Genomic DNA, 27,267 nt, shown 5'->3' with positions numbered 1-27,267 from the left:
TTTTCTCTCCCTGCTAAAATGAAATATTTTAAATTACAGTTAATAGATTTTAGGTTAAATATGTTATTCTGCTCACTTAATCACTTAGGATTTAATTATTCAAAGAGACGTTTTGAACAGGAAGCCTTCCAAATCTAGGTAACATCAGACTTTGTTTAAGCACCAGAAATTTCCCCTCAGCTATTAGGGTTTTATCTTTAGAGTGCAGGAGTGAGTGCTAATCTGCTTCAGTCATGTCCCACTCTTTGTGACCCTGTGGACTGTGGCCTGCCAGCCTCCTCTGTCCATGGGATTCTCTAGGCAAGAATACTGGAGTGGGTTGCCATGCCCTCCTCCAGGGAATCTTCCCAACCCAGGGATCGAACTCATGTCTCTTTATGTCTCCTGCATTGGCAGGTGGGTTCATTACCACTAGCACCACCTGGGAAGCCCATCTTTGGAGTAGTAAACTTCAAAAATATTTAACATTCAGAATTCATTATTTTCTGTCGTTGAAAACCAAGATCAAATCATTTTCCTTATGGAAATCCATACCACAACAACCAATATATATTCAGTAAATTGAATTTAAATTTGATTTTGTGGAACTTTTTATTATAAAAAATTTGAACTATACTGTAAGTAGATCATCTTGTATTATATTCATTTAATCATTCTAGTTTTGTGAAAAGTTATGAATAAATTGAATTGAAAATCAATTTTTTTCTGAAATATATTGAGAACCTCTCTTAAAATTCTTCCTGATGAGTTGCTTTGCAATTAGAAGAACCATTTACAGTTTGAATTAACATGTTCACAGTTATCTTCTGGGCAAATTGAGCCTTCTACCTAAAGCAAGATCTTCCTAAAGTGAGATACTGTTGTACCGAGATGATAGACCAAGCTGGGATTCAGCACATGAAAACTTCAAATTATTTCTTTTTATATGCTGACTGTGTTACTAAGTATCTTAAAACTTATTTTTCAGTCTTTATTTTTATTGGATTGATGTGAAAAAATTTTTCCTATGATGACATAGTATATTTTAATAATTATATTTCCTTGATTTTTTAAGACCCTTATATTTTTTCTTTGCATGCTTCTAAAATAGATTTAATGTTTTCTAACCCTGGTCTCCTGAGAAGCTAATTTATATATATTGTGTTAGAATTGATGAAGTTTGGCATGTGATATTTTGTATTAAAGATATAAGGCAAAATTGAGATACTATCCAAGTAATCAACTTCTAAGACATCCCCCCCTACCGCACCACCCCAAGAAAAGAATTTAGCAAAAGTAAATGGTGTTTTTTTCACAGTTCATCACCAAACACTTGATTGTCCAGTCTCTCAGTTGGAAAGTGACCTCTTCCTCCCATGGCCTTTTCAATAGTGAGGATTTGGTGGTGGTATGTTTTCAAGTGTGCTTTTTGGGAAGTAACTGATTTGTTCTTTCCCTCTTGGGAATGTCTACAAATAAATAATATGAAAGTGAACCTTCTGTATTCCACTCGTCTTGCATTGTGCATCCCTCTGTTTCTTGGCAAAGGAACCAACAACAGGGACAAAGGGCTGCCTTGAGTGTGTGATATTTCTAACCTGCTGAAGGCACAGAACCAAACTTGCCATCTTCCTTTCCATTCCCAGATTACGCTCGATTTGAGGCCAAAATCCATGACCTACGAGAGCAGATGATGAACCACAGCATGAGCTCCGGGTCCGGGTCCCTGCGAACCAATCAGAAGCGTTCCCTCTATGTCAGGTAGGCGACAGCGGGTCCGGGTCCCTGCGAACCAATCAGAAACGTTCCCTCTATGTCAGGTAGGCGACAGTGTGTTTCCTCCTGGGACCTGCACCTGGGAGCCCTCAGCCTGGGGAGACCCCGCAACACTCTGTAGCGAGGGGACACGTGTTCTTCATTAACCCACGCTCGCCAGTACACCTCTGTAAGACCTTACGTTTAACCATTGTGAAGAAGCTTTTGAAATGTTATTAACTATGTTAAGTTAGTTAAAGTCCCCTGCTCTTAACAAGTTCTTTGACCATGTTGTGATCCAAGGTAAAGTTCTTAGCACAGGTTGTAGTAAAAATAGTGAGAAGAAATATTTTCAGTTCAGATGCATCTTAAACTGAATATATGGGCCGAAGTACTGGACATCTGCTTACCATCACTATGGGAATAAAATATTCTCATATTTCTTCCTGGCTCACTTGACCCCTATCCTATTAACTTTGGTGTATTGATTAGAAATCAGTACTCTCTCGAAGAGTTATGTCGTTTTTTTCTTAAAGTTTGGTAGAATGACTTTTTTCTGTGGCATCTCATTACCAACTCTTTCTCAAACCATAAATGTTACTTGTTCCTTGCCTGACAAAACTCATTAACTTATCAGAAAAAAAAAAAGATGATTGATTTAACTTGAAATGCCTTCTGGTCTTTCATCCCCATAATTAATTCTTGAGTAAGGTCCATCATCACTCAACTGTAACATGCACCTCTTCTTAGTATAAAACCTCCTATATTCCTCTCAAAATATACTTTATCAGTGCTGACTCTAATTTAAAAAAACCCAGAAAACACTACACTATAAAAGTTCAATGAATTTGAAATATCCAGTTCTTTATTAAAAAATAATGCATCATATTTCTTTGAGGATTTTATGTCATATTAGAGCATTAATTTCTATTTTTTTCACAGAATCTAGGAAAATCTTCCTAATTCCTATAGGAAACTATTCCCCATTCCACTACCATTCAATTAAAAGAAATGATGACTTATAATAATAAGAATGATATTGTAAGTATTAATGGCCAAAGTAGGATAGTGATGCCCAGTTAATAGTGAAAATGAATCCAGGTATCATTGGGGGCACCACGCCCATCCTCACTGTATTCTCTTGGGATCTGGTCTGACTCCCACCTAGGGTCATATCCTTTAGACCTGAAATTTCACTGTCTTGTCTTGACACGAGGTGCATGTTACAGACATTCATTTGTAGAATACTTAGATAGATTTGTCCTGTTGGTCTCGCTGTGGCTATAAGGAATCCTTTGTGTGCCTTTGGTAGGTACAGCAGGGCTAAGGAGGGAGGAGGATTCCAGAAGGCAGCAATTTCTCGAAGGCCTTGGTTTGCTGGCCTCTCTGACAAGCATAGAGTCCCTTCTTATTCCAGGGAGCTCCAGTATCTCAGAAGCCCTGAGATTTAAATTAAAAAAATCAGAATATGAATATCCCAAATTTGTTCAACTGCATTTTTGAAGATTATTTTGGTCCATGTCTGTGTAACCTGTTAGAGGAAGTATTGAGAACCACCCTAGGACATGCCTTGTAGTGACGTCACAAATACGACGGAAAGCAGCTGTTTCTGTTTCTCCTCACTTGTGTTGTATTGCTGGTCTTGTGATATGAAATATTTTCTAAATCCTGAAATGCTTTAGTCTTGGGTAGCAAATTAGGAAAAGTCAACTAAGTTAATAGGATAGAGATAAATCAGCTAAAATTAAACAGTTATATAGAATAAAACTGGAAGGAAAAATGATCATATTGTTGCTATCTTGTTAAAAAGTAGAATGCATACAAATGTTCACTGTACTAGGAGGAGTTTGCTGAAAATATACCGGTAATAACTTAGTCCTTTTAAGTAAGTTGTGGAAGATTAGGAAAGTGAAATGAAGTGATATGATGCTTTTATGTAAAACTAATAGGCTTATTTGAAATAGTAATATTGCTCAGAATCAGACCTTTATTCTCTGAAATGGTAAATAAAACTATAACATACAAAAGAGATGAAGACTTAAGGTAATAAAGAACATTGTCTTGTCAGTGCTTTAATAGTTGGATATTGTATTAAAGGAGGAACTCCTGTTAAATAAGGCTCAAAAATAGCTGAAAATTCATGAAAATTTTCCCAAATTACTTCTTTACAAGATACCAAAACTATCTTGTAGAGGTCTGACCTCAGTTTCTAGATGACTCTTAGAGGCATAGAATTGCAAAAGATGTGGACCATGAATAGAGTCAAATCAGAGGGAAAGAACTTACAAGATACCCTAGCCCTGTTCTCACACAGTGTGATGAATTAATTAATTTCATTAATTAATGAAATAGAAAAACCTAAATGGAATTCTTTCTCAAAATGATTTGGTATGTTTATGCCTTTATTGTTTGTTTGTTTAATACTAATTTTGGCTGTAGGATTTTCAGATATGTTTGTTTCATTTAGATCACTTAAATAGAACTAGTGCCAGTTGATTGTGTTATTTTAGAAAGTCAACTAGATGCTGTTTCAAAATAAATCAGTAGCAAAATTTCTCTGATTATATAAATATCAGATGATGAGCATGTGTCTTTAATCCCAGAATGACACCCTGGAGTGTTATCCCCTTTACCCTGCTTAGCTTTATGTAATGCTCGGGCTGGAATCTTAGCTATCACCAGGCCCACTGTTTAATTTACAGAAGGGGAAATTCCTTCCCCAGGAGGAAGGGGCCCCACAGCCGCTTGGCGGCAGAGTTGGATCTCCTGCCTTCCAGAGCCATCTATCACTCCAGCTGCCTTGGGCCCAGCTTATGCGTATCAGCTGTTCAGTGCGCTTTGGCTGTGAATCCCAATGTGCTTCTGTCAGCACAGTGGCCGACTCTTGGATTATGAAACAGATTAGCTGAGAGGAGAAATTAAAAAAGAATACTTCTTTGGGGTTTTTACACAGGATAAACTGTACTATAGGGCTTTCATATGGGATTTCTTTAGTACTATTCATATTTTTCCATGAAGCCAAAACCTAAGCCAGAAAGCAAGCTGCTTCTTTGTTCTGTAATAAACAATTTAGCTGACTTAGTAGAATATTTGCTTGTGCCACAAAACCACCTTCCCCTTGGAGTTACCTCCTCTTCCCTACACACTGTCGTTCTCTCTCACACACACACTCTCTCTCAACATTAGCCCTGTGCTGGCTGTGTCCAAGACGATGCATCTTCTCAGGCTCATGTAGAAATTGGCCTCCTTCCCTTCCTAGAAATAGTCCCCCTGGTGATGGCGGCGTATTTGCCTGGCAGGGAACTAGCACATCTATCCAGGCAGTGTTGTAAACTTGAGCCAACCCTCTCTATTTTCCAATCTAGTTGTAATTATTTTCCTTCTTCTAATCTTTTTTGTAAGGCACTTGAAGTGCTTTGGTCGTGCCATGCAAATGGAGTTGATTGTCGCTAATAATAATGCTGTACATGTTCTATGCCAATGATTTGGATCTGCTTGGTTGAATGGGCTATGTGTATTGTGTATTTCCTGCATTGTGAAACATATGTAGTTGTAGAATCTTAAACGTAAATAAAACGTTAAAAATTTGAATAAAATATTTTTCAAAATGCTCCACAAGTACATTATCAGTTCTTCAGCCCTAGATGCCACCTGGGCTCCTGGTATGGGTTTGTTGCATGTACTTTGGGGCTCCATATATGTGCAGGTTGAGGTCTCTCTACCGCTGTAATACACATTCCCCTTGGTATCTTTCTATCAGCTCTAAATGCATCCCACTAGCAGAACAAGGCTTTTCCTGCTACTAATAGGATGTGCCTTTATATCTAAAAGCTACCAAGAAAGGTCAGAGTAGGGGGGGTTAAATTCACTCAAGAGTGCAAATGGCTAAGGAGAGATCCTTTCATTTGATAAAAGAGAACCAAGAGCACCCAGGACACTGGGAGAATGGAGAGGGGAAGAAAGAAAAGCAGGTAAGTCCACCAATGGGGAGTAAGAGGTCACAGGAAAGAATATAAAAGAGAAACCTGGTCCTTGCTCATTTGTTAATAAAAGATCGATTTGAAGAGTTTGAGTGAATAAGCTTTCTGTTGTGAATTTAGGTTTAAAAGTCAGTAACTCTTATTTATTTATGCATTCATCAAGTGTGTTTTGAGTGTATATTCTGTACCAGAACCTATAATGGACACTGAGGACCTGGAAGTCATGCCCTGTCCTCAAGGAACTTGCATCTAGTGCGGCAAGGAGATGAGGGGAAGACAGTCATAATGCAGAGTGGTATGAAAAGTTAGTTCTAGAAAGGCCAAGAACCTTTACTGCTACCTTATACAAGGATATCTGAATTAATTCTTGAAGATTTTATATAAGTTAATTCAGAGGCCTTTAAGCCTTTTTTACTCAAAATAAGAAATACATTTTTCTCACGACCCAGTAAATACATACACACATAAAGCTGAAAAAAAATTTACTATTGAAGCTTATGTTTTATGTACAGTAAACTTTGCTATTTTCCATTCTGTTTCTCTCATTCTTTAAAAAATGGAAGTCACAACTCATTAACTTGATTTAATGACTCACTAATGGGATGCGGTCTACAGCTTGCAGATGGAATAGACAAGGAAGAGCATTCTAGGTAGATGACACAGGACCCAGGCAAGAGAACACGCCTGCATTACATTGTAGTCAGCATCTGTGGGGTCCCCCTTCCAGTTCCCCATGGGTGTCATCAGCACCCCATCCTCACAACTGCTCCCGTTTCTCCTCTACGTTCTTTAGCCACTCTAAGCCCTCTGCTCACAGTTTTCTGTTCTGGATTTGAATTATTTACTTCCTTCTGTGGTTCTAAATCCACATTTTAAACTGGTAACTCAAACTTTGTACTTTCTTTGACAGTTTTTCCTTCAAAGGCTATATATGACAAATGTTGAGGTCTGCCTCCTGCTCTATTGTTTAAATCTTTTACAAAAAGATTCATCAGAACATCAGTTCTTTCATTCAACAAACATGATTTCACATGAATATACCTGCAATATACCAATCTGTAGCAGATGCTTAGCTACAGAGATGAACAAGAGATCAGACTTCTTCCGTCAGGATTCTCATTGTCCGTATCTGCAGGCAGTTCAGTTAGAATGCAGGACAGTATCATAACTGTTCTCATGTGCTACGTGCCTTGCAATTATTAACCTGTGTTAATCTTCACAACAGCCTATAAGACTTCCTACAATGAAATCTACCCAAAAGGCCACTGGTATTTAAAACTCACCTATTAAAATAGTGATCACTCTGGTCTTTATTACAGCTTCATGGTAAAGCTCCTTGAAATGGCAGGTCCATCAATACTAGGCCTGCAACTCCCAGTTAATGTCTTAATTTTCTTATATCTTTAGTGCCTTATGGCACAGTGCTTGGCCTAAAGAAGTCTCTTCAGTAAATATTTGTTGAATGAATTAATTCCTAGATTCTCTTTCCCGTAGAGATGTGAAAGAACAAGATTAAAATATAAGCCAAGACCTTTGAGTAGTCAGCCCTCTGGAAACCCATCATCAAGTGCATGGAGTTTGGTCAAGTCCTGAGGACACAGGCACTACCTTTTGGGATTTCCAGGACACATCTGGGTCTGCAAGGCCTTTCAGGCAGCTTCACCTGCTTGCTGAACTCTGTGACCCTCTTTCAGCTGAGGCCTAATTCAATAATACGTTTAGACCATGACACACAGCCTGTACCTTCTTAGTGAGAGGACCTGGGGTAGGGGCAGGGCTCAGGGTGAACCTCATCTGTGTCTTGTTCTCAGCACCCTTAATCTTCCTATTCCAGAAACACAGGACTGGAAGTTACACCAAGGGAAATCTTGAGCAAATAGATTTCACCCAGGATTCTTCATCCTGATGGGTTTTTAATTCTAGAAGAAAGATGTTCTCCCCTGACTGATTTTGGTGGGAGGGGAAAGCAACGTCATCATGTAAGAGGCTCTGGTCTTCTTTCTGCTGCTGCTTTAAACATGAATATATCCTTCCACTGTACTTCCTGCCCCACTCTATTGCCGGTCTGTAACCTGAGGATGGGCTTCCCAGGCAACCTGGGGAACAATGTAGGATGGAGCCAGCTCAGGGAACTTGGCTCCAGTGCAAAGTTGCTTCCCATTTCGCTTGGCTATGAATTTCTCAAGGTTATTTAAGGTAGAGCCATGAAATCGTTGAACTTTATTACAAGTCAGGTTTTTACCTTCTTCCCTTCCAGCCTTGGACCCAACATGCTCTCAGCTGATGTCCCCAGGGGACATGTTATCATCCTGTGTGCATCCCCTGCCCAGTACTTGGCACAGGGCTAGCCAACAAAGGCATTTTTTCTGCCTCTTATTCATTCACTCATATGTTTCAGGAATACAGTGTACCGCAGCACTCTGGATTCAGAGTTTCTCGCTGTGTGCGTGCTCAGTTGCATCCTACTCTTTGCGACCTCATGAACTGTAGCCCACCAGGCTTCTCTGTCCATGGGATTTCCCAGGCACCAATACTAAAGTGAGTTTCCATTTCCTCCTCCGGAGATCTTCCTGACCCAGGGCTCAAACCCATGTCTCCTGCATTGGCAGGCAGATTCCTTACCACTGAGCTACCCGGGAAGCCCCAGAGTTTCTTACCTCTCTTAATATCTTACTGGGGGAGACACGACCAGGTACCTGAAACAGTCTGACAAGATGAGGCAGAAAGTCTGGAGATGGTCTAGACTTGGGAAACCCAAGAGCTTTGGAAAGGGCAGTGCAAAAGTCAGGACGGGCTGCCAGAGCCACACTGAGAGGCCTGTGCTTTATTTGTCACTTCATTTAAGCTTTATAGCAGTGCTAAATACAATTATGATTATTATCCGCATTCTACAGATGAAGAACCCTGTACAGGGCCAGAGAGATTTAAAAAGAGCATGGTGCCACATGGCCAGCCCATGTTCTCCGCCCAGGCGCGCCGCCCGCTGGAGCCCGTGCTCATTGTGCTACAGAACAGTGAGGAGGGAGTGGGTTCTCTAGGGGCAGAGGTTACATTCATATTGATAGACCTCCTGTTTCGTTTATACTTTACACTGACTTCCTCAAGGGAGACCTGGTCTCTGGTCCAGACTTCACCGTTGATCAATTGCTGAAACTTGAACTTTTCATTTATAAAATGGACATGACACCTTGTTCACCGGCTTGTTGTTAGGATTAAGTTAAACTAAGTCTATGAAAGAACCTGCCAGATGGTCCTGTTAGGTAAAGGGTAGGGCCTGTACCCCTCCCACTGCTCAGAGCCTGCCTCCTAAGCTGGGGCCTCCTTTAAAGAGGAATAGATTTTGATTCTTCATGTGTACTTTGAGACTCATTAGCATTATATGCACTCTTTCAGGCATTTGCATTTTTAATTGCATCCTTAATTGTGGAACAAAAAGCTTTGTCTTCAGGCAGCTAATTTTGTGCCAGAAATAGAAAGGAAGAGTCACTGAGGACTGGGAGGAGGTTTCTCCTTGCCCTGAAATCATAGTCTGGCCCCAATTTTAAAATATTTTTAATTTTTAGTTTCCTATGGGAAAAATTGCTGATCACCATGGGTGACCCTTCCATTAACCATCACATTTCTTATCTATCCCTTTACCCCAGGATCTAGAATCCCGATACCATTTTTATTAATGCGTGAGCCTTATTCAGTCAGTCAGTCACTCATTCATCCATTTCAGAGTCATAACCATCCACTTATGCTGCACTGCACCTGTGGATAAAAACATGGATAGGGCACTTTTCTGCCCTTAAGACACTCAAGAATCACCCTGCCAATCTGGGGTCTGATCCTCACCTCCACCCCATGGTAATCATATTTCCATGAAATATTCGTGGAAATATTCGTATTTCCATATGAAATTTCGTATCTCCAGAGGAGATACTTAGCCTGTTAGCCCCAAATTACTACTTCCAAGAACAATCTGAACAGCTCTAGCTAGAAAAGAGGGCAGAACAATAAAAGGCACAACACGCAGTGTTCACAGGAGAGAACAGGTGAGAGATGAGTGTATGGAAACGTTGAGGGAGTCCTCACCCTAAATCATGAGGTTGGGCAAAGGAGCAAGGGAACAGATTCCCAAGACACTGGTCCTTTCATCTTAACATTTGGAACAGTGCCAGAGACATGACAGGAATTCAGTAAATACTTACTGAATGAACTTTTTGAATATCAGTTGAGCATGATGGTTAAACATGATGGTATTGGAATCACCAGTGACTCCTAGATGCTGGTTGAGTTACGCGTGTGCTCGTCTATGTTCCTGTGCACTGTGTAAACTCTCTTCTAATGTTCACACCCTCCTCACTTCCCACCTGTTGGCTCACCTGTCCCCTCCACCAGATAGTGAGCACCTCTCCAATGGAGATTTGCCGGGTTATAGTCTGTATCTGCACAGTGTGGCATACAGTAACTGCTGAATCAATCAACTGAATGGATTATGAATGTTACTAGATTGGAGAACATTTAATTTTAATTAAAATTTTACTTCATTGCCTCATAACTTGCCAATGGTTCCCTGCCTAACAGAGGTCCTTATCTCTTCTTGATCAGATGAGTAAGCTGTCCTGTTCGTAGTGATCGTTGCCTCAAACCATGTTTTCTTAAAATGCATTTAGCCAAACAAATGTCATATTTAATATAGGTTAGACTTCAAATCCATTTTCCTTCTTCCTGAAAATCAACAAGAACAGTAATAATAACATTCACAAATTCTTTTACAAGATTTCATGGCAGGCAGTTTGCTAAGCACCTTATGTGGATTATCTTAATTTCTCACAAACCTCTGCTGTGAGGTAAGTAAGTAAGTAAGTGAAGTCGCTCAGTCATGTCCGACTCTTTGCGACCCCATGGACTGTAGCCCACCAGGCTTCTCTGTCCATGGGATTCTCCAGGCAAGAATACTGGAGGGGGTTGCCATTTCTTTCTCCAGGGGATCTTCCCAACCCAGGAATCGAACCCAGGTCTCCTGCATTGCAGGCAGACACTTTAACCTCTGAGCCACCAGGGAAGCCCCATTTTTAGCCCCATTGTAAAGAAGAGAAAATGGAGACCAAGTTTACCTGTAGTTTACCCATAAGAGACTAAGCTGGGTCTAGAACCTAAGCCAGCTGTCCTCTGCCCCTGCCCATGGTGTCACGTGGCTTTATTGAAAGGCTTTCGTGTATTTGATTTGATTTGATATAAAGTATCTGTTAAGTAGGTATTGTTTTCCCACAGTTTTCCGATAAGAAAGCTGAGGCTCAAAGTATTGACCTACCTACGCTGTTTTCCAAGCATAGACTACTACCACGCCCTTGCCTCCATCCACTCTCTTTAAAGAATAATACCAAGAACCTAGACTAGTACCAAGCCCTTGCTTCAATCCACTCTCATTAAAGACGTGTGAGCCCACAACTCACATGTATCTTTGTCTAGTGTTTGCCTCCCGCTGCATTTGCTGCCATGTTACACACTGCATGATTTCTGCAGAACTACTTGTGCATTATTAAATGTTGAATGGGCAGTTGAATGAATATCATACAGTCACCTTAGATCCTGTACATATGTGTGTGCTAAGTCACTTCAGTCAGGTCCAACTCTTTGCAACCCTGTGGATTGTACCTCTCTGTCCATGGATTCTCTAGGCAAGAATACTGGAGTGGGTTACCATGCCCTCCTCCATAGGATCTTCCCGACCCAGAGATCGAACCCGCATCTCTTTTTGTCTCCTGAATTGGCAAGCAAGTTCTTTACCACTAGTGCCACGTGGAAAGCCCTTTAGATCTTGTACTGTAACTTAAAGATGCCCAGAGCATTGTGAATTTGTGGTTAAATTGAGCGAAACCCCACTAGCTGCAGCCGTGACAACAGTGTGAGCAAATTCTCTGCCTCTCTTCTGCCAACAGATTTTGTACCCCTATCCATATAAAGTCCCACAGGAAAGAACACAATTGAAGTGCCCATCGTACATCATGCCCCGCACGTGGGACATGCAACATGAGACCCACAACCAACTACACAATTTGTGGGGCTCAGTGCAAAGTGAAAACGGGGCTTCGTGTTCAAATTTTAGAATATCAAGACAATGAGAGCAGAGCATTGTACTAAGTGTTGAGACAGCATGAGACTGTGCAGCCACACAAGCCCACACCTATGATACCAGCTCTGCTTACGCCTGGTTTAGGACAGTTTGCTCAAAGCTGAAGCCATGTGTGTTTCCCTTAGTATGTAGTACCGCAAGTATAGGAAAGAGGAAGTCAGCACTGGGAACACTTCCAAGGAGCCAAGCTTTGTCTTTTGCCTAAAAGAGTACTTTATGTAAAGTATCCATATGCCTGCTTTTGTGATCTGTAGAAACATTATCTTTCAGCCTCCTTAGTGCTTAAGAAACTTAAAATTCCCAACTTGCTCTGGGCTTTCAATGGCCTACTTTCAGGTAATGCTCTCCACTGTAGGAAATCTTTCAAAAGAGAAGTGATGTCATTATTTCACATTTAGTTATTAGCACCCTCAGTACATTTTAGTCTTCCTGTTTTGCAAAAGTTTCTACCCCTTCTCCTTGCTCTTCAGGTCTGAATTTTTAAGAAAATGCATAAAAATGCCTCAAAGGACTTTGAAAATCACTGGACCATGTTGGGTGTTGGTGTCCTTTCCATGTGTGGTTTCCTAAATGTAGAGGCTGCAGGACTTAGAGATTTCCCTGACCAACAGCATTAGAATTTTAAAAAATCAGGGACCTAACATGAGCCTGACAACTTAATTTCACAAGTAAGAAGTCTAAAAATAATACACATACAAATTATATTTTAAATTGATTGCTCTTTCTTATGTCCATCAATGTCAAAAGAAAAACAGGAACAAAACATAAGCATCAGGTAAAGTATTCCATATTTTAAAATTTACAATTTCATAAACCCCACTAGATACATTACATCCTTCTCCTCTCCATATAATCCTACTCTGTAGCTTAAAAAAACTAAAGCAAACATTATGACAGCTCACTTGTTTAAATTCTTAATCCTGAATTTTTTGCTTTTAAATGATAATAAAATGCCTGGGATGCCTTTTTTTACCTCTGTCCTTTCTGGACAGAGAAAGCCATCTTTTAGATTTTCTTCTCCTTGTGAATTTTCTTCACTTTTTATACCATTTTCTCAATAAGTGGGAAGCCCAGACCCAGCCTCCATGGTAAACTGATGAGTTTTGGTGGTGGTTATTAAGAGGTAAGAAGGAATTTCCATTATCAAAATTACACTTTTATTATTTTTTAAACTGCACTTTCATGTATTTTTTATTATGTCATCCTTTATTTTAAAAACAGACTCTTGTAAAAGATATCATCACTTTCTAGTGTCTTCCATTAAACACTTCCATTACAATATTTAAAACATCGTATAACTGTATTGTTTCAGAACAGATGGCTTACTTCATGTACTTTCTTATCCTTAATTTTCTTAAGGTGACATTGTGTACATGATTTTATTTTATTAAAAAAATTTTTTTTGGCCTCGCAGCATGACTTGGGGGATGCCATGGCAGTGAAAGCACTGAATCCTAACCACAAGACCACCAGGGAACGCCCCCTTAATTTTTTAAAAAAATGCAGATTTGGCCTTTCAGATGATGGATCTCACACTTAAAAAAAAAAAAAAAAAACACCTGATTTAATAAATAAAATAATGAGAAAATGTGATGTGAACTATATAGAACTTCACAATAAACGGGATATTTGGTAGCTTCTAGTCACCTCTGTCACGAAAATATAAATTCTCGTGTAAATTACCTGTAGTTCTTACTCCCCAGACCAAGCTCATAAACCAGTTCTTGTGGCTTCAGGACTGCTTCATCTCTGTCTTCCTATTAAGGAGGGCTCTGAGTTAGTCCTCAGGAAGGGGTCCCAGTGTTTCTGGCTGAGTGACTCCAGGTCAGCAGAGTGTTCCCATTTCTAAAAGGCCTGTGTTGAATGAACCCCATTGTTGGCCCTTTATAAGATAACACTTCTCTCTTTTCCTAAAATTCCCCACTCCTGCCTCTTCCCTTGTAAATGGATACCCCCATATTACACCCACCTCTGCAGCGCACTCATCTTCTGATGGGTCCTAGATTATATAGTGGCTTCGGGTGTCCTGAGGGCAGGAAGATGCTGAGGAGGATTTAGATCTCATAGGATGTGTGCTGTGCCTGCGCTCAGTTGTGACCCCATGGGCTGTAGCCCTCCAGGCTCCCCTGTCCATGGAATCTTTCAGGCAAGAATACTGGAGTGAGCTGCCATTTCCTTCTCCAGGGGACCTTCCCAACGCAGGGATTGAATCCTTGTCTCCTGTGTCTCCTGCATTGGCAGACAGATTCATTACCAACTGCGCCACCTGGGAAACCCTAATATGTCTGAGGGAGTATCGTTACTATCCCCATTCTTCAGTTAATGAAACCAAGGTTAGGTAGTTTATGTTATTGCCCAAAATTACACAGCAAAGAAGAACAAATCAGTTCTGTCTGATGCCAAATCCCTGTCGTAATCCTGTAGTCCCTGCTTTCTTGCTGACTGTCAACTGAGAGGCATTCCCATTTTCTAAAGGATGCCACATTCCATGGTTAATGGCTCTTGCCTTCATATTAAAAGCTGAGTACTGTGGGTTTACTTCTCACTTGCATCTCTCCCACCTACGCAGGAAAGGTCCTGCACTTGTAACACTTCTAAAGACTCTTGTGATTAGATTGGGTCCACTCAGCTAATGCAAAATAATCTTTCCACTTCGAGATCCTTAACCCAAATCAGGTCTTAAAGTCTCTTTTGCCCTGTAAATAACATATTCATAGATTCAATGATTAGGGCACGGACCTCTTTGGGTGGGCCGTTGTTCTATCTGGTTCCATTCCTGTAACATTCAAAGATAGCCAAAATTAACCTATGGTGATAGAGTAGAGTGAGTATCTTTGGGATCATGTTTCTAATGTAGAATAGGAATAATAATACCCATTTAAAGGGTTGTTATAAGTATCAAATCCAGCAAAAGTAACAGTTGCCTCAAAAAGTGTCAGCCATGAAACATGCAGTATTTGTTATGTCCTATTTCCTTCTGTTTCCCCTCCCTCAACTCTATCATTTCACCAGTAAAAATGCTGCAGTTGGGACTTTGCAGGATAAGGTATTCTGAAGATTTACAGACCCTCTGTGACAGTGCTTCCCTAACCCCTAGAAATCAGGATTTAAGTAAGAATTCTTTATCCACTTCAGTTCAGTTCAGTCACTCAGTCGTGTCTGACTCTCTGCAACCCCGTGGACTGCAGCACACCGGGCCTCCCTGTCCACCACCAACTCCCGGAGCTCGCTCAAACTCATGTCCTTTCTGCAACTCACTGAATAGGCTTTCCTGGTGGTTCAGTGGTAAAGAATCTGCCTGCCAGTGCAGGAGACATGGGAAGATCCCTTGGAGAAGAAATGGCAACCCATCCAGCGTTCTTACCTGGGAAATACCATGGACAAAGAAGCCTGGAGGGCAACAGTCCTTGGGGTTGCAAAGAGTCAGACACCACTGAATGACTAAACTGTAACAGCGCGTGGAATACTTCACTTCTGACACCAGATGTGTGGTCTTTATCCCACACAGATCAGTTTTCCAATGTCAGCTGAGTGTCCTTCAATTTAACTCAATTCTGACACTGTTTCCATGGAGAGGGAGTCAGATCCCACAGGTTAAGGGCTCAGCCCTGCAAGACTGCCCCCACTTCAGATGCCAGTCACAAGTCCAGGGTGTTACCTGTGTTTCTGATCTAACTGGTTGTAAATCAGAGGTTCCCACAGCCCTCTCCTTGGGTTCAGTAATTTCCTAGAGCCACTCATAGAACTGAGGAAAACAGTTTACGCTGTAGATTACAGTTTTAGTATAAAAGAATAGACTCAGGAACAACCAAGTGAGAGAGATGCCCGGGCACGGTTTGGGGGAAAAGGCACTGAGCTTCCCTGCTCTCATCCCCACCCTCCCAGTGAGGTCCCCCCTCCCAGCATCTCCATGTTTTCAGCAACCAGAAGTTCCCTCAGCTCCATCGGTTAGCATTTTTATGGACACTTCATTACTAGGCCTGTGTGCGTGCCTGCTAAGTCACATCAGTCGTGTCTGATCTTTTGCGACCCCGTGGTCTATAGCCTACCAGGTTCCTCTGTCCTGGGATTCTGCAGGCAAGAATACTGAAGTGGGTTGCCGTGCCCTCTGCATCGCCGATCCTGCTCACAGCACCAATTGCCTTGCTGTTCACACTGTCAGCACTGTTCACTGAGCCCAGGCACGGCATGAGCTCAGAGGCTGGAAGAAGACTGGAGGAGCCTTAGGACCAGCAGACACGGCAGCCACAACGTAACCGTAACGTAGCGATTACAGAGCCTAACATACCCTCATATCACATGACCATGATGTCGCGCCAGTGTAGCCGCAGTGCAGCCGCAGCCAGGGCTTTCATGGTGAAGCTCATACTGGGGCACCGCGCAAACTAGCCCATGTCCAGGCGAGTAAACTCATGACGCTCATGCCCGGTGCTGTAAGTGATCTCAGCGGTCACATAATCATCATTTACAAAACGTGGGGCAAGAGCGAGAGGCCGTGGGGTGAAAGAGCCTGACCACGCCCATCTTGGCTAATTTGCTCTCTCCCTACATCCTCCTTCAGAGGATCGAACCCACCTCTCTTGTCTCCTGCATTGGCCGACAGGTTCTTTGCCACTATCCCTACCTGGGAAGCCCTCATTACTAGGCATCATTGATTAAGTCATTGGCCACTCCAGCCTCTCCCTTCTTCAGAGGTTAGCTGCTGCTGCTAAGTCGCTTCAGTCGTGTCCGACTCTGTGCGGCCCCATAGACGGCAGCCCACCAGACTCCCCCGTCTATGGGATTCTCCAGGCAAGAACACCGGAGTGAGTTGCCATTTCCTTCTCCAATGTGTGAAAGTGAAGTTGCTCAGTCGTGTCCGACTGTTAGCGACCCCATGGACTGTAGCCCACCAGGCTCCCCCATCTATGGGATTTTCTAGGCACGAGTACTGGAGTGGGGTGCCATTGCCTTCTCCATCAGAGGTTAGCAGTTGGGCTGAAAGCTACACCCCTCTAATCACATGGTTCCCTGGGCACGCAGCTTTCATCCTTAGGGACTATCTAAAAGCCAGCTCATTAACAGAAACTGAGGTGTGGTTGAAATGGGTTTGTTATGAATAACAACAGACACCTTTATGCCTCTTACAACTTAAGACATTCCAAGTGTTCTAGGAGCTCTATGCCAGGAATGGGACAAAGACCAAATCATATTATAAATCATAATATCACAAGTGCTCTTGAAAACCTTGATGCCCAGGCCCCAGCCCAAACCTACTGAGTCAGAACTTCTGAGAATGTGTCCCTGACATCATTATATTAGGTTGGTGCAAACATAATTGCAGTTTGGGACCATGAATTTTAAATCATTATAACTAGACTCAAACACATCTTTATTGATCAAAGTATGAACCACTACAATCAACACATTTTTTGCCAGCAAGAAGTAAGTATATTCCTGTTAAATAAAAATCCCTGCTTCAGGATTCAGTGAACTCTTGGAAAGAATTTTCTGCCTCCTGCTGTTGTGGAAGCATTTACCCTGCAAAAAGTTGTTGAGATGCTTGAAGAAGTGGTAGTCAGTTGGCAAGAGAGAGGTCAGGTAAATAAGGCAGATGGAGCAAAACTCCATAGCCCAATTCATTCAACTTTTGAAGCATTGGTTGTGCAATGTGTGGTCAGGCATTGTCATGGAGAAGAACTGGACCCATTCTGTTGACCAATGCCAGCTGCAGGCATTGCAGTTTTCCATGCATCTCATCGATTTGCCGAGCATACTTTTCAGATGTAATGGTTTCACTGGGATTCAGAAAGCTGTAGTGGATCAGATGGGCAGCAGACCACCAAACAGTGATCACGACCTTTTTTTGGTGCAAGTCTGACTTTGGAAAGTGCTTTGAAGCTTCTTCTGGGTCCAACCACTGAGCTGGTTGTCACTGGCTGTCATACACAATCCACTTTTCCTCGCATGTTACAATCCAATCGAAATGGTTCATTGTTGTTGTGTAGAATAAGAAAAGACAACACTTCAAAATGACATTTTTTAATTTTTGGTCAGTTCGTGAGGCACCCACTGATTGAGCTTTTTCACCTTTCCAGTTTGCTTCAAATGCTGAATGACCATAGAATGGCCGATATCAAGTTCTTTGGCAACTTCTCAGGTAGTTGTAAGAGGATCAGCTTCAATGATCCTCTCAGTTGATCATTGTCAACTTCTGATGGCTGGCTACTGTGCTCCTCATCTTCAAGGTTCTTGTTTCCTTTGCAAACTTCTTGAACCACCACTGCACTGTACATTTGTTAGCAGTTCCTGGGCCAAATGCATTGTTGATGTTGCAAGTTCTCTCCACTGCTTTAACTCAAAACAGCTCGAATTGTTGTTTGTCTAACATTATTTCTATTGTCTAAAATAAAATACACAGCAAGTAATAAGTCATTAGCCAAAAAACATAAAGCGAGAAATGTTCATTAAAATGTTGTATAACATAATCACATTTATTTAAGACTGTATTCTAATATCAAATGGCAAAGTTCAACAATGCAACACCTCAGTTACTTTTGCACTCACCTAATATTATAAAGCTCCCCCAGTGAATCCAGTATGCAGTAACATTAAGAACCATTGTTTTAGCTTTTCATTTTTTAAAACTTCCTTGTCAACCTGAGAACAATAGCTTAAAAAGTCTTAGATTTCTTGCATGGAAGTCTAATTAATGCCAGCCTGCAACTAATGGGAAAGCCAGTTCCTGGGACGGCTTTCAGTTCTGATCACATCCAGGCTAAGAATTTGGAAACCAACCTTGAACCTGATGCTATAATTGCTAACACTTAGCAAAAATAAAATTTTCTAGTGCAAGACTAAAGTAATAACTTTGGAAAGCAGATTGAACATATTAGAAAGATTTATTGAGAATCAGAGAGTTCTAGCATTCCTATTTTGATTGCCTGTGAACACAAAATGAACTGATTAGAAGTTCTCAAATTGCATGAAGTCCCTTTGAACATATGCAAGGTATAGGTGAGTTCAAAAATCCCTAGTTTGAATGCTGCATCTGTGTGTGTGTGTGTGTGTGAGTATGTGAGTGTTTGTGTGCAGTAATGGCCAGACTTGTAAAAAATTTAGGTATAACTAGGTTTACCGGGCCCTCATTTCTGGTTCATACCTCTCCCCCTTCCTACTCTGTAGTGCACCGGCCCCCATTCTGTTCGCAGCCCACCCCCACAATCTGATCCTGGCCTTTCCCCTGCACACTCTCCTTGCCCTGCGCCACTCCCCACCTTAGGGCTTAGCCTATCTGCAGTCGGTTGGCATGGAAACATTAGATGAGCCTGCCTGGTGGGAGAGATGTTCTGTTTCCAAGTAAAAATGGAAAAGATTCAAGTGTGATTCACTTCCAGCCATTTTAACTCTTTTTGAGTTCACCCATCTATTTAGACTGTACGTGTGGCTCCCGGTCACCTACAAGGTAAAGGAGATTATCTTGGTCTGGACTCTGCCCTCTCACCCGCTACTGACTGCCCTAACACACCCCGGGCAGCAGCCTCGAGGGCACCCTGTTCTTTCTTTGCTCCCTGCCTTGGCACTGGCCCTTTCTTCAGTGTTCCAATAGTACAGACTCCTCCTCCTCCTCAGAATTTCTGTCTAGGAGGTGCTGGAAGGCCTTTCAAGACCCAGAGCAGTCGCTGCATCTTCCCAGGAGCTTTCTGGCCCACTGGCTCACGCCTCTCTGTCCTCTTTCATAGCACTTTAGTTACGGGGACTGTGGGACACTCCAAGCTTATTTTTCTCCCCAGACCGTGAGCTTATTAAAAGAGAAGCATGCTACTGTGAGGAGCATGTGAGTTTTTCACACTCTGAGGGTACAGTCCTGGCTCCACCCCTTACTAGATCTGAGATCTTGTACAAATCACTTACCTCTTCTGAGCTTCTGTCAGTTTTCTCACACCTAAAATGAGAATGATGCTACCTAATAGGCCCCCTGTTCGTCAGATGCTGGGTATGTGTCAGGTGCTTTATCTTATTTAATCCTCTCCCTAGTTCAGTGAGAGATAAGGTAATATTATTGAGTCCCTTTTATAGTGAGGAAGCGAAGACTCGCAAGTCAAGCAACCTGCCCTGTCTCACAGTCCCTCGCGGTGGAGTCAGTATTCAAGCCCAGGTCTGACTCTTCGCTACTCTGCACTAGTGCCTGTGTTTGGACCTAAAGCACCTGGGTCTGTGGAGGGGAAGGGTGGGCAGAAGGATGGACTGATGATAAACCCCTTGGGAAAAGCACAGTGCTATACTCTGTGTGGTGATCCAAATGGAGAGTTAAACCTCTGGTTTTCTAATGTGTACAGTTTCTGTAATCTTGTGGCTAAAGTCAAGAACAGGCATCTATCACCTTTGTTTAAATCTGCGTACTACTCCAAAAACATGCTTCCTGCCCACTTGAACCACTGCCCCGGAAAGAAGCTGAATGTAGACTGGATCCTTGAGGAAACTGGAAAGCGGGGGGGGGGAAAAGGCCTTTGAATGGCTCTTTAATCACCTTGACGGTTGCCAGTGCCACTGGGAAGGAAGCCCTTCAGCGTCCCTTGTTGCTGTCCTTCCTGCAGAGTCACCGCACCTTACTGCTTGGCGGGGCGGGCGGGGCGGGGCGGGGCGCTGCCAAAGGCCCGGCAAGTGAGTGAGTGCCGCTCAGGGAGACGCGGTTAAGTTTTAGTGTGGCTCATTCAGTACCATTCAGAGAGTTTCTACAGTTTTATTTTCTAACCAGTAATTTAGCACAAGAAGAAAATATGTGGTCTTATTCAGCTATTTCTATTTTTACATACAGATAAGTGTAAAAACCTCTCTTAACGAAGGGATTCTGCGTTGTAGCTCAGTGTATGTAAATAATGCCTTAGGTTTCAAAAGGATAGAACAAAGCTTGTCAGTCTGTCTAGGACCAGCCACCACACAATGTGTCTTTTTTTATAGCATGCTTCAGTCATAGACTTGGTTACCAGGGCTACTGATTTTTAAAATGATAAGTGCTGAAATTATTAAACAGCATGATCTCCAACAGAATCCTAGAAGCAGTGAATAAATAGTACCTCCTTCCATTGTATCCCCCTCCTTTTCTTCTCTCTTTCTCTCTCTCTTCCCACTCCTCTCAGTATACATGCATTAAACCCAGTTCCCTTTACTCTCAAAAGGACTGTGAAATTGTTTCCCCACTGTTAAAACACAGAATTTTTTTTAAATGACCACAGCCTGTCATAATTCTAGATACAATGCCAAAGCTGTGATTTACTACAGCTTGCAACATAAATAGGTTAGACAATTAGAATATTCTGTATAAAATAATGACTTTTATTTTGGATCTGGTTTATTCTTGAGGAAAATTTAAAAGACCAGGAGTATTGATACAGCAAAAGTTTTATTTTAAATTTAACCAATCTGTTTTTGAATGCTGATGCATGTAGAAACTTAAGTTCTTTGATCTTATGACCTGGCTTTTACTTTCGTTCCTTCATTTACTGGTTGTGTGACCTTAGACATGTAATTTACACTCTCTTAAGTCTCAATTCGCTCATTTTTATACTATGGAGAACAAGCTCATTATCATGTTGTATAAATAAAATGAGATATTGTTTATAAAACAGCACAGTGTTCGGCCCATGTGAAGAGATGCTCGATAAATGGTAGCCACTATTACTTATTATCATCATTGGATTGTTGAAAGGATTAAATGAGATAAACGTTACTGCTAGGAAATGTGATATTTTTATTAAACTTGGTATCTTTATTTGCTTCAGTGGCAAGAAAATAGCAAGTTTTGATAAATGCTTAATTACCTTCCCATTTTTTTTTTGCTTTGTTTCCAGTCACACCCACAGGTCTGGACATTCCTTTCCCATCTTGACAGAAATACACGCAGCCTGGGGACAGTTGGAGGACCTAGGTTCAAGTTGTTGCATGACCCTATACAAAGTACTCTCACCTCTGGTCCTCAGATTTTTGTATGTAAAACAAGGTCACCTCTGAGATCTCTTTCTGTCTGATATCCATTGGCTCTCAGATTCTTTTTTTGTTCTTGTTTTAGTTTTCCATTGTTGTTTTCTTTTTTTTTTTTTTAATTGGAGGATAATTGCTTTACAGTATTTTGTTGGCCTCTGCCATCCATCAACATGAATCAGCCACAGGTATATCTATGTCTCCTCCCTCATGAACCCCCCTCTCATATCCCACCCCTCTAGGTTGTCACAGAACACTGAGTTGAGATTCTGTTTTAATCAGTCGTTGGGAGAGATGGTATAGAAGTTCAGATCTTAGAGCATTCCTATTTGTGGTGAATTTAGGGATCAGACATGAAAAGAGTAGACTCTAAACAATGTTATTTCAATTCTTTAGCCTAATGTGATATTTGAGGAATGTAACCCTGGGTTACACTCAAAATTTGATGGCATGAAAATAATTCCCATTTTTGCCAGAAGTGCAAGCATGTGAATTCAACAACCAAGCATTTAAATCTTGACCAAATTTCCTACAGAGTGGTGTCCAGTCTCTACCCATGTGACAGTCTTTGCCCTGAAAATGTTAATTCTATTGCACATAAAGAGATAATTCTGGATTAATAAAGAAAATTGAATAGAAAACCACTGGGCTTCAACATGGCTACTTAAAATTTTTTTTTCTGTAAGATTTTATTTTCTTGGGCATAGAAAGAGACTACACTTTTTGAATTTCAATTTTTAGCTTATTTCAACTTCACCGTGGGAGGAGAGAGATGGGGCGTGAGGAGAAGGGAGTATTCATGCAAAAACCCACACATACTTTTATACTCAACCTATGTTGTTGTCAGTATTAGGGAAGAAATTGAGGAATTTAAAATCAGTTGTTAGATAATTTCCTGAAATCTGATTCTTATATTTTTTTCTTTGTTTGGTATGTGTGGGCATAAAAATAAAGCCAGCTTAATGGGAAATTTCAAAATTCTGCCACCTCTAACTCCCAGGGCTCCTCCATCTGCCCTAGTTGTGCTGCTTGGAGCCAGAAAGGTGTGCAAAGCCAGAATTCTCATTGGCAGTAAACATGCTGGACTCCTGAGCATGAGGGCACACAGGGACCTGCTGGGGCCTGTTGGGTGCATAGATGGCGCTAGTTCTCTCCAGGCTGTGGAGCCCATGAGGTCTTTCAAGAGACCATGTGTTGAGGTAGCAGGGCACATCTGAGGTTAAGCGATTGCCTGGCTTCAACTGTTTTCTGAGTTCATCATGCAGGCAGTTTGAGCCCCTGGTGGAAGAACTTGGACCAGAGGAAATACTCTTACTCTCGCCAGCTCCTTTTTGGTCATTTTCACCTCTGATTTAACTCTTCCTATGATTTGATGTAAATACTAGCTTGAACCATATGAAATTGTCAGTGTTTCGTATGGTTTCTCCTAATATTGTAACATTTAGTTAAAAGGGGACTTCTGTTTCAATATGCTGGCTGCTTGCTGTCACTTTATTGGCAGGAAAGAAAGTTCTTGGACAGCAGGGGATTCAAAGTGGGAACATGTACATAATTCCGATCTGCAATTCTGTGAACAGTCTGCTGTGTTGAAGGAATTAATTGGAGACCCTTGATTGTGTAACAAAACCCCACCATGGTCTGTTGGATTTTATAATCATAATAACGGAGCTATAAATGAAAGAAAAACACTTCCCTACCTTAGCTTTCCACCCAACAAACAGCAACACCAAGTCTGCTTTTAGCTCTTATGTTAGAATCAGCTGTGGTATCTGAAGGTTTGCGTGATGTCAGCTTGACCCGAAAACTACTGAATCAATTCCATTACTCAGAGAGATAGAAGCCATGTGCACTATTTTTTAAAATTATATAAAATCTATGCAAGGAGGTGCTTGGATATAAACGCTTGGGAAGGAGAAAGAGAGATAGCTTTCCTGTGGACCCACCTCTCCTGGGAGAGACTGCCCATGGTTGCTTGCCTGTCACATGTTCTCTGTTGCCTTTTGAACTGAAGGTATCAGAGATACTGTGAATGAAAGAGTAATTTCACTCAGTAATAAATATAGGTACTTTGAACCTGTTGTGAACAAGACCAAATACAACTAAATGAATCAAACGCCAGAGTCAAACATGTACAAACTGTATCACTTTCTTGAACAACAGATCTCACCTTCCTAAGAGAATAATAGCTACTAAGTTTTTGTTGAGTGTATATGACATTCTAGGGCCTCTTCATGTGTCCACTCAGCAATATTCTTAGCATCCCTAGAAGTGTTGTTACCCCATTCTTCGGATGAAGAAACAGTCTCAAAGTAAGTGGACTTTGCCACATTCACACAGAGGCAGAGTCAAGAATTAAAAGGAGTAATCCTGGCTCTCAAGATAACATTCAAGTGAATGCACAGATTCTTCTTCCAAATTATTAGAGAAGTTTGAGGTTACTCTTGACATTTCATTATATCCAAACAGATTAACCACTCATCTTAACTCTGAATTGACTTTTTCCCCTCTGCTGACATCCAGCTCATATATGCCAAACACAAATAATAACTTAAAAAAAAAAAAAAGCATAAGTAGGGAGGAAGAACAAATCTTGCTTTTTAGCCTTGGTCATTTAAGAACTGGTTGCCTTGAAAGTGTAACATGTTTGGTATTGGTTTTAAATCCTATAGGGAGGGTTTCAGGTTGTCCCCGTTGACTGGCACTCCCAGGGTGTCTGTCTGTTGTCTCCCCCTCCCCACTCTCCCTCCTTATCTATCATTCTGAAAGCACTAATCAATGCATTTTAATGACAGTATACATCTTTGTAGCCACTACCCATGTCAAGATATGGAAGTTTCCCGCACCCCAAATTTCCTCATGTTTCATTCCAGTTAATACTAGGCTTCAACCCTCACCGTGAGAGAGAGCATTCAGAATTTAGCTGAATTCCACCTGAATCTAATTTAATCTAATTTAGATTAGCCTACTCTTGAACTTCATAGAAATGTAGCCATGTAGTTTGTGGTCTTTCATGTCTGGGTTCTTTGACTCAACATGATGTTTTTAAGAGTAGTCCATGTTGTTTTGTATCTCAGTAGTCTGGTACTTTTTAGTGCTTTAGGCGTTATTCCACTGTATAAATATAACACAGTTTGTTTATCCACTCTTCTGTTGAAGGACATTCAGATTGTTTCCAGTTTGGGGATATTATAAACAAAGCTGCTATAAGCATTCTTATACAAGTCTTTCAAAGAAAATAAGCCCTTGTTTCTCTCGCGTATATATACAGGAGTGAAATTGCAAGGTCTTAGGTAGGCAAATACTTCAAAATAAATTGTTAAAAGTTTTCTAAAGTGATTGTAAGAAATGCAGTCTTTATCTGGGTATGCCTTCCTAAAAGTCCATGGTGGGTGGGTGGGAGGTGTTGTATTCCTGAAAGGGAATAGACACCGGAGGACAATTTAGTATCTATTTAACTAAATGCCCTGGAGCCCCTCACTATATTTCTTGACTGCATTAGTTGAGATGGCTGCTTCTGTGGATTTTGAGAGTATGAGATTCAAGCCCTTCAGTTTTCTACTGGCAGTACCTCTCTCCCTTGAACTGAAGGTAAACTTAACTCCGTGGGGAGACTGACATCTGTGGTGGGCTGATGCTTATAAAGGGCAGCTAAAATGGCTTTTTTGATTTCAAGGATGATGTGAAATGCTAGTGGAGGTGTTAAAGAATTTCAATACCTCTCGTCAGTGTTGCACTTTGATAAAGATATGTTTTTAGTTGCTGGTTGCACCCATCCAAAGATTTACCCCCTCTGAGTAAAACAGAAAGTGCTTACAGTTTTAGCTAATTTTTTTAGCTCATTTTTTCTCCCCCTTCATTACATTATCTTTAAATTTCTCTCCTGACTATGAATTATCTGGTTCTTAACAAAGAGGTTAATTCCTTTGTGGATCCCAAGTTTGCATTATTCTCTTAGTACACAAAAGTAACTAAGTTATGTTTCCATATGGCAGCAGCTCTGTTTGTTGAAATGAAGTTAATCACTACAGAGATACTGATGACTGGAGAATGAGATTTCCAAAGGGCAGTGTAATATCTAGCACAGAAAACGCACTCAACGAATGTCTGCCCCCTTCCCCAGGGATCTCCAGTCAAGCCGTATGCACAGTAAGTAGGTCATAATGACTGCCTGGGGCGGGAGGTGCTCTGCACAGCACAGACGCGAGTGTTTTTATTACTACCTTTCATGGCTTGATATCAGGCAAATACTGACAGCCATGTGTGACCTAAAGCAAACAGACTGCCTGGTATTTCTCCAGCAAAGATGGGCTTATTAGGGATCAGCAGAGAATTGCAATTCAGGGTGTGCGACCATGGTAAGCTACATACAATCCCTTCCAGAGCAAGAGAAAGAGAACTTTTTAATAGAAGGGAAAATGGCAATTGGGAGGGCCAGAGTAAACAATGTGTCCATGGCTTTTCATTAGCTGAGTCTTTGCCAGGAAAGAAGAGAAGTCATTTCGTCTTCCTGTTGGGCTCTGCTGTAGTCCACGGACATGAGCTGTCCCCCTTCTTGTCTCCCAACTCTATTTAATTAAGGTTTCTGTTGATTAGTTTTTGCACATGAAAGGCAAGAAGCATGAAGTTCTCACATTAATGGACCATAGTGAGTGAAACCCTGAACTTTTATGTTATTGTTGTACATTCAGTACTGGGGTGGGTAGCCACTCTATTCTCCAGGGGATCTTCCTGACCCAGGGATCGACCCCACATCTCCTGCATTGCAGGCAGATTCTTTACCTTCTGAGCCACCAGGATAGCCCAATACATTCAATACCTGCCCACATACAGATCTGTGGAAGTACCGTTGGGTGTATTGTTCTGTGATGTGTTAAAACTAGCCTGGTTCTGCATTCCTCTGCACTCAGAAGTTGAGTGGTGACTTGAGAGGTAAGAAGAGCAGAGAGCCGCCCAACACTTAGAGCCGCTCCACCTTTGACTGGTTGCATGATCTTGAACATATTCCTTACCTCTCATCTTCAGTTACTTCATCTTTTAAAAGGAATGTAGTAACAGTTCTTCTCCCACAGGGTTCTTGGGAAGGTTAACTGAGTTTATTTGGGTAAAGTGCTTTAGATAATTGCCTGACAGTCAGGAAGCATTTGCTATTGCTGTTACCATTGTTGTCTTTTCTGCAGTCATATCCCTGGTGCCATTGCTTTAGAAACTAGTTGGGACTTGTTTGTTTGTTTGTTTGTGTGTGTGCTTGCTTGGTTCCCCCTCCACCCCACCCCATATTATTCAGTACCACTTCTTAGTGGATCTTAAAAAGCTCATTTCTCCCTGCATTTAATTTTTAAAATTTTTAACAGACTTTATTTATAGAGCAGTTTTACGTTTATAGCAAAATTGAGCAGGTGGTACAGAAATTTCTGGTACACCTGTTGCCCCCACCAGTTTGCAAGCCCCCCCGCCACTATTGAATTCCCACAC

The 27,267-nt window shown here is 41.4% G+C and overlaps 1 protein-coding gene across 35 annotated transcripts in view; it reads left to right on the top strand.

Annotated features, from left to right (window-relative positions):
• DLG2 (discs large MAGUK scaffold protein 2) overlaps positions 1 to 27,267 on the top strand; it is a 2,231,561-nt gene that overhangs the window by 2,063,519 nt on the left and 140,775 nt on the right. For all 35 annotated transcript variants that reach the window (XM_043918879.1, XM_043918871.1, XM_043918860.1 and 32 more), the window contains one exon: positions 1,626 to 1,740. In XM_043918879.1, the coding sequence (XP_043774814.1) occupies positions 1,626 to 1,740 (115 nt within the window). The remainder of the gene's footprint in view (positions 1 to 1,625; positions 1,741 to 27,267) is intronic.

The sequence above is a fragment of the Cervus elaphus genome, chromosome 2 (genome assembly GCF_910594005.1).
Source record: "Cervus elaphus chromosome 2, mCerEla1.1, whole genome shotgun sequence".
Classification (NCBI taxonomy): Eukaryota; Metazoa; Chordata; class Mammalia; order Artiodactyla; family Cervidae; genus Cervus; species Cervus elaphus.
This window is presented reverse-complemented; position numbering and strand designations above follow the sequence as displayed.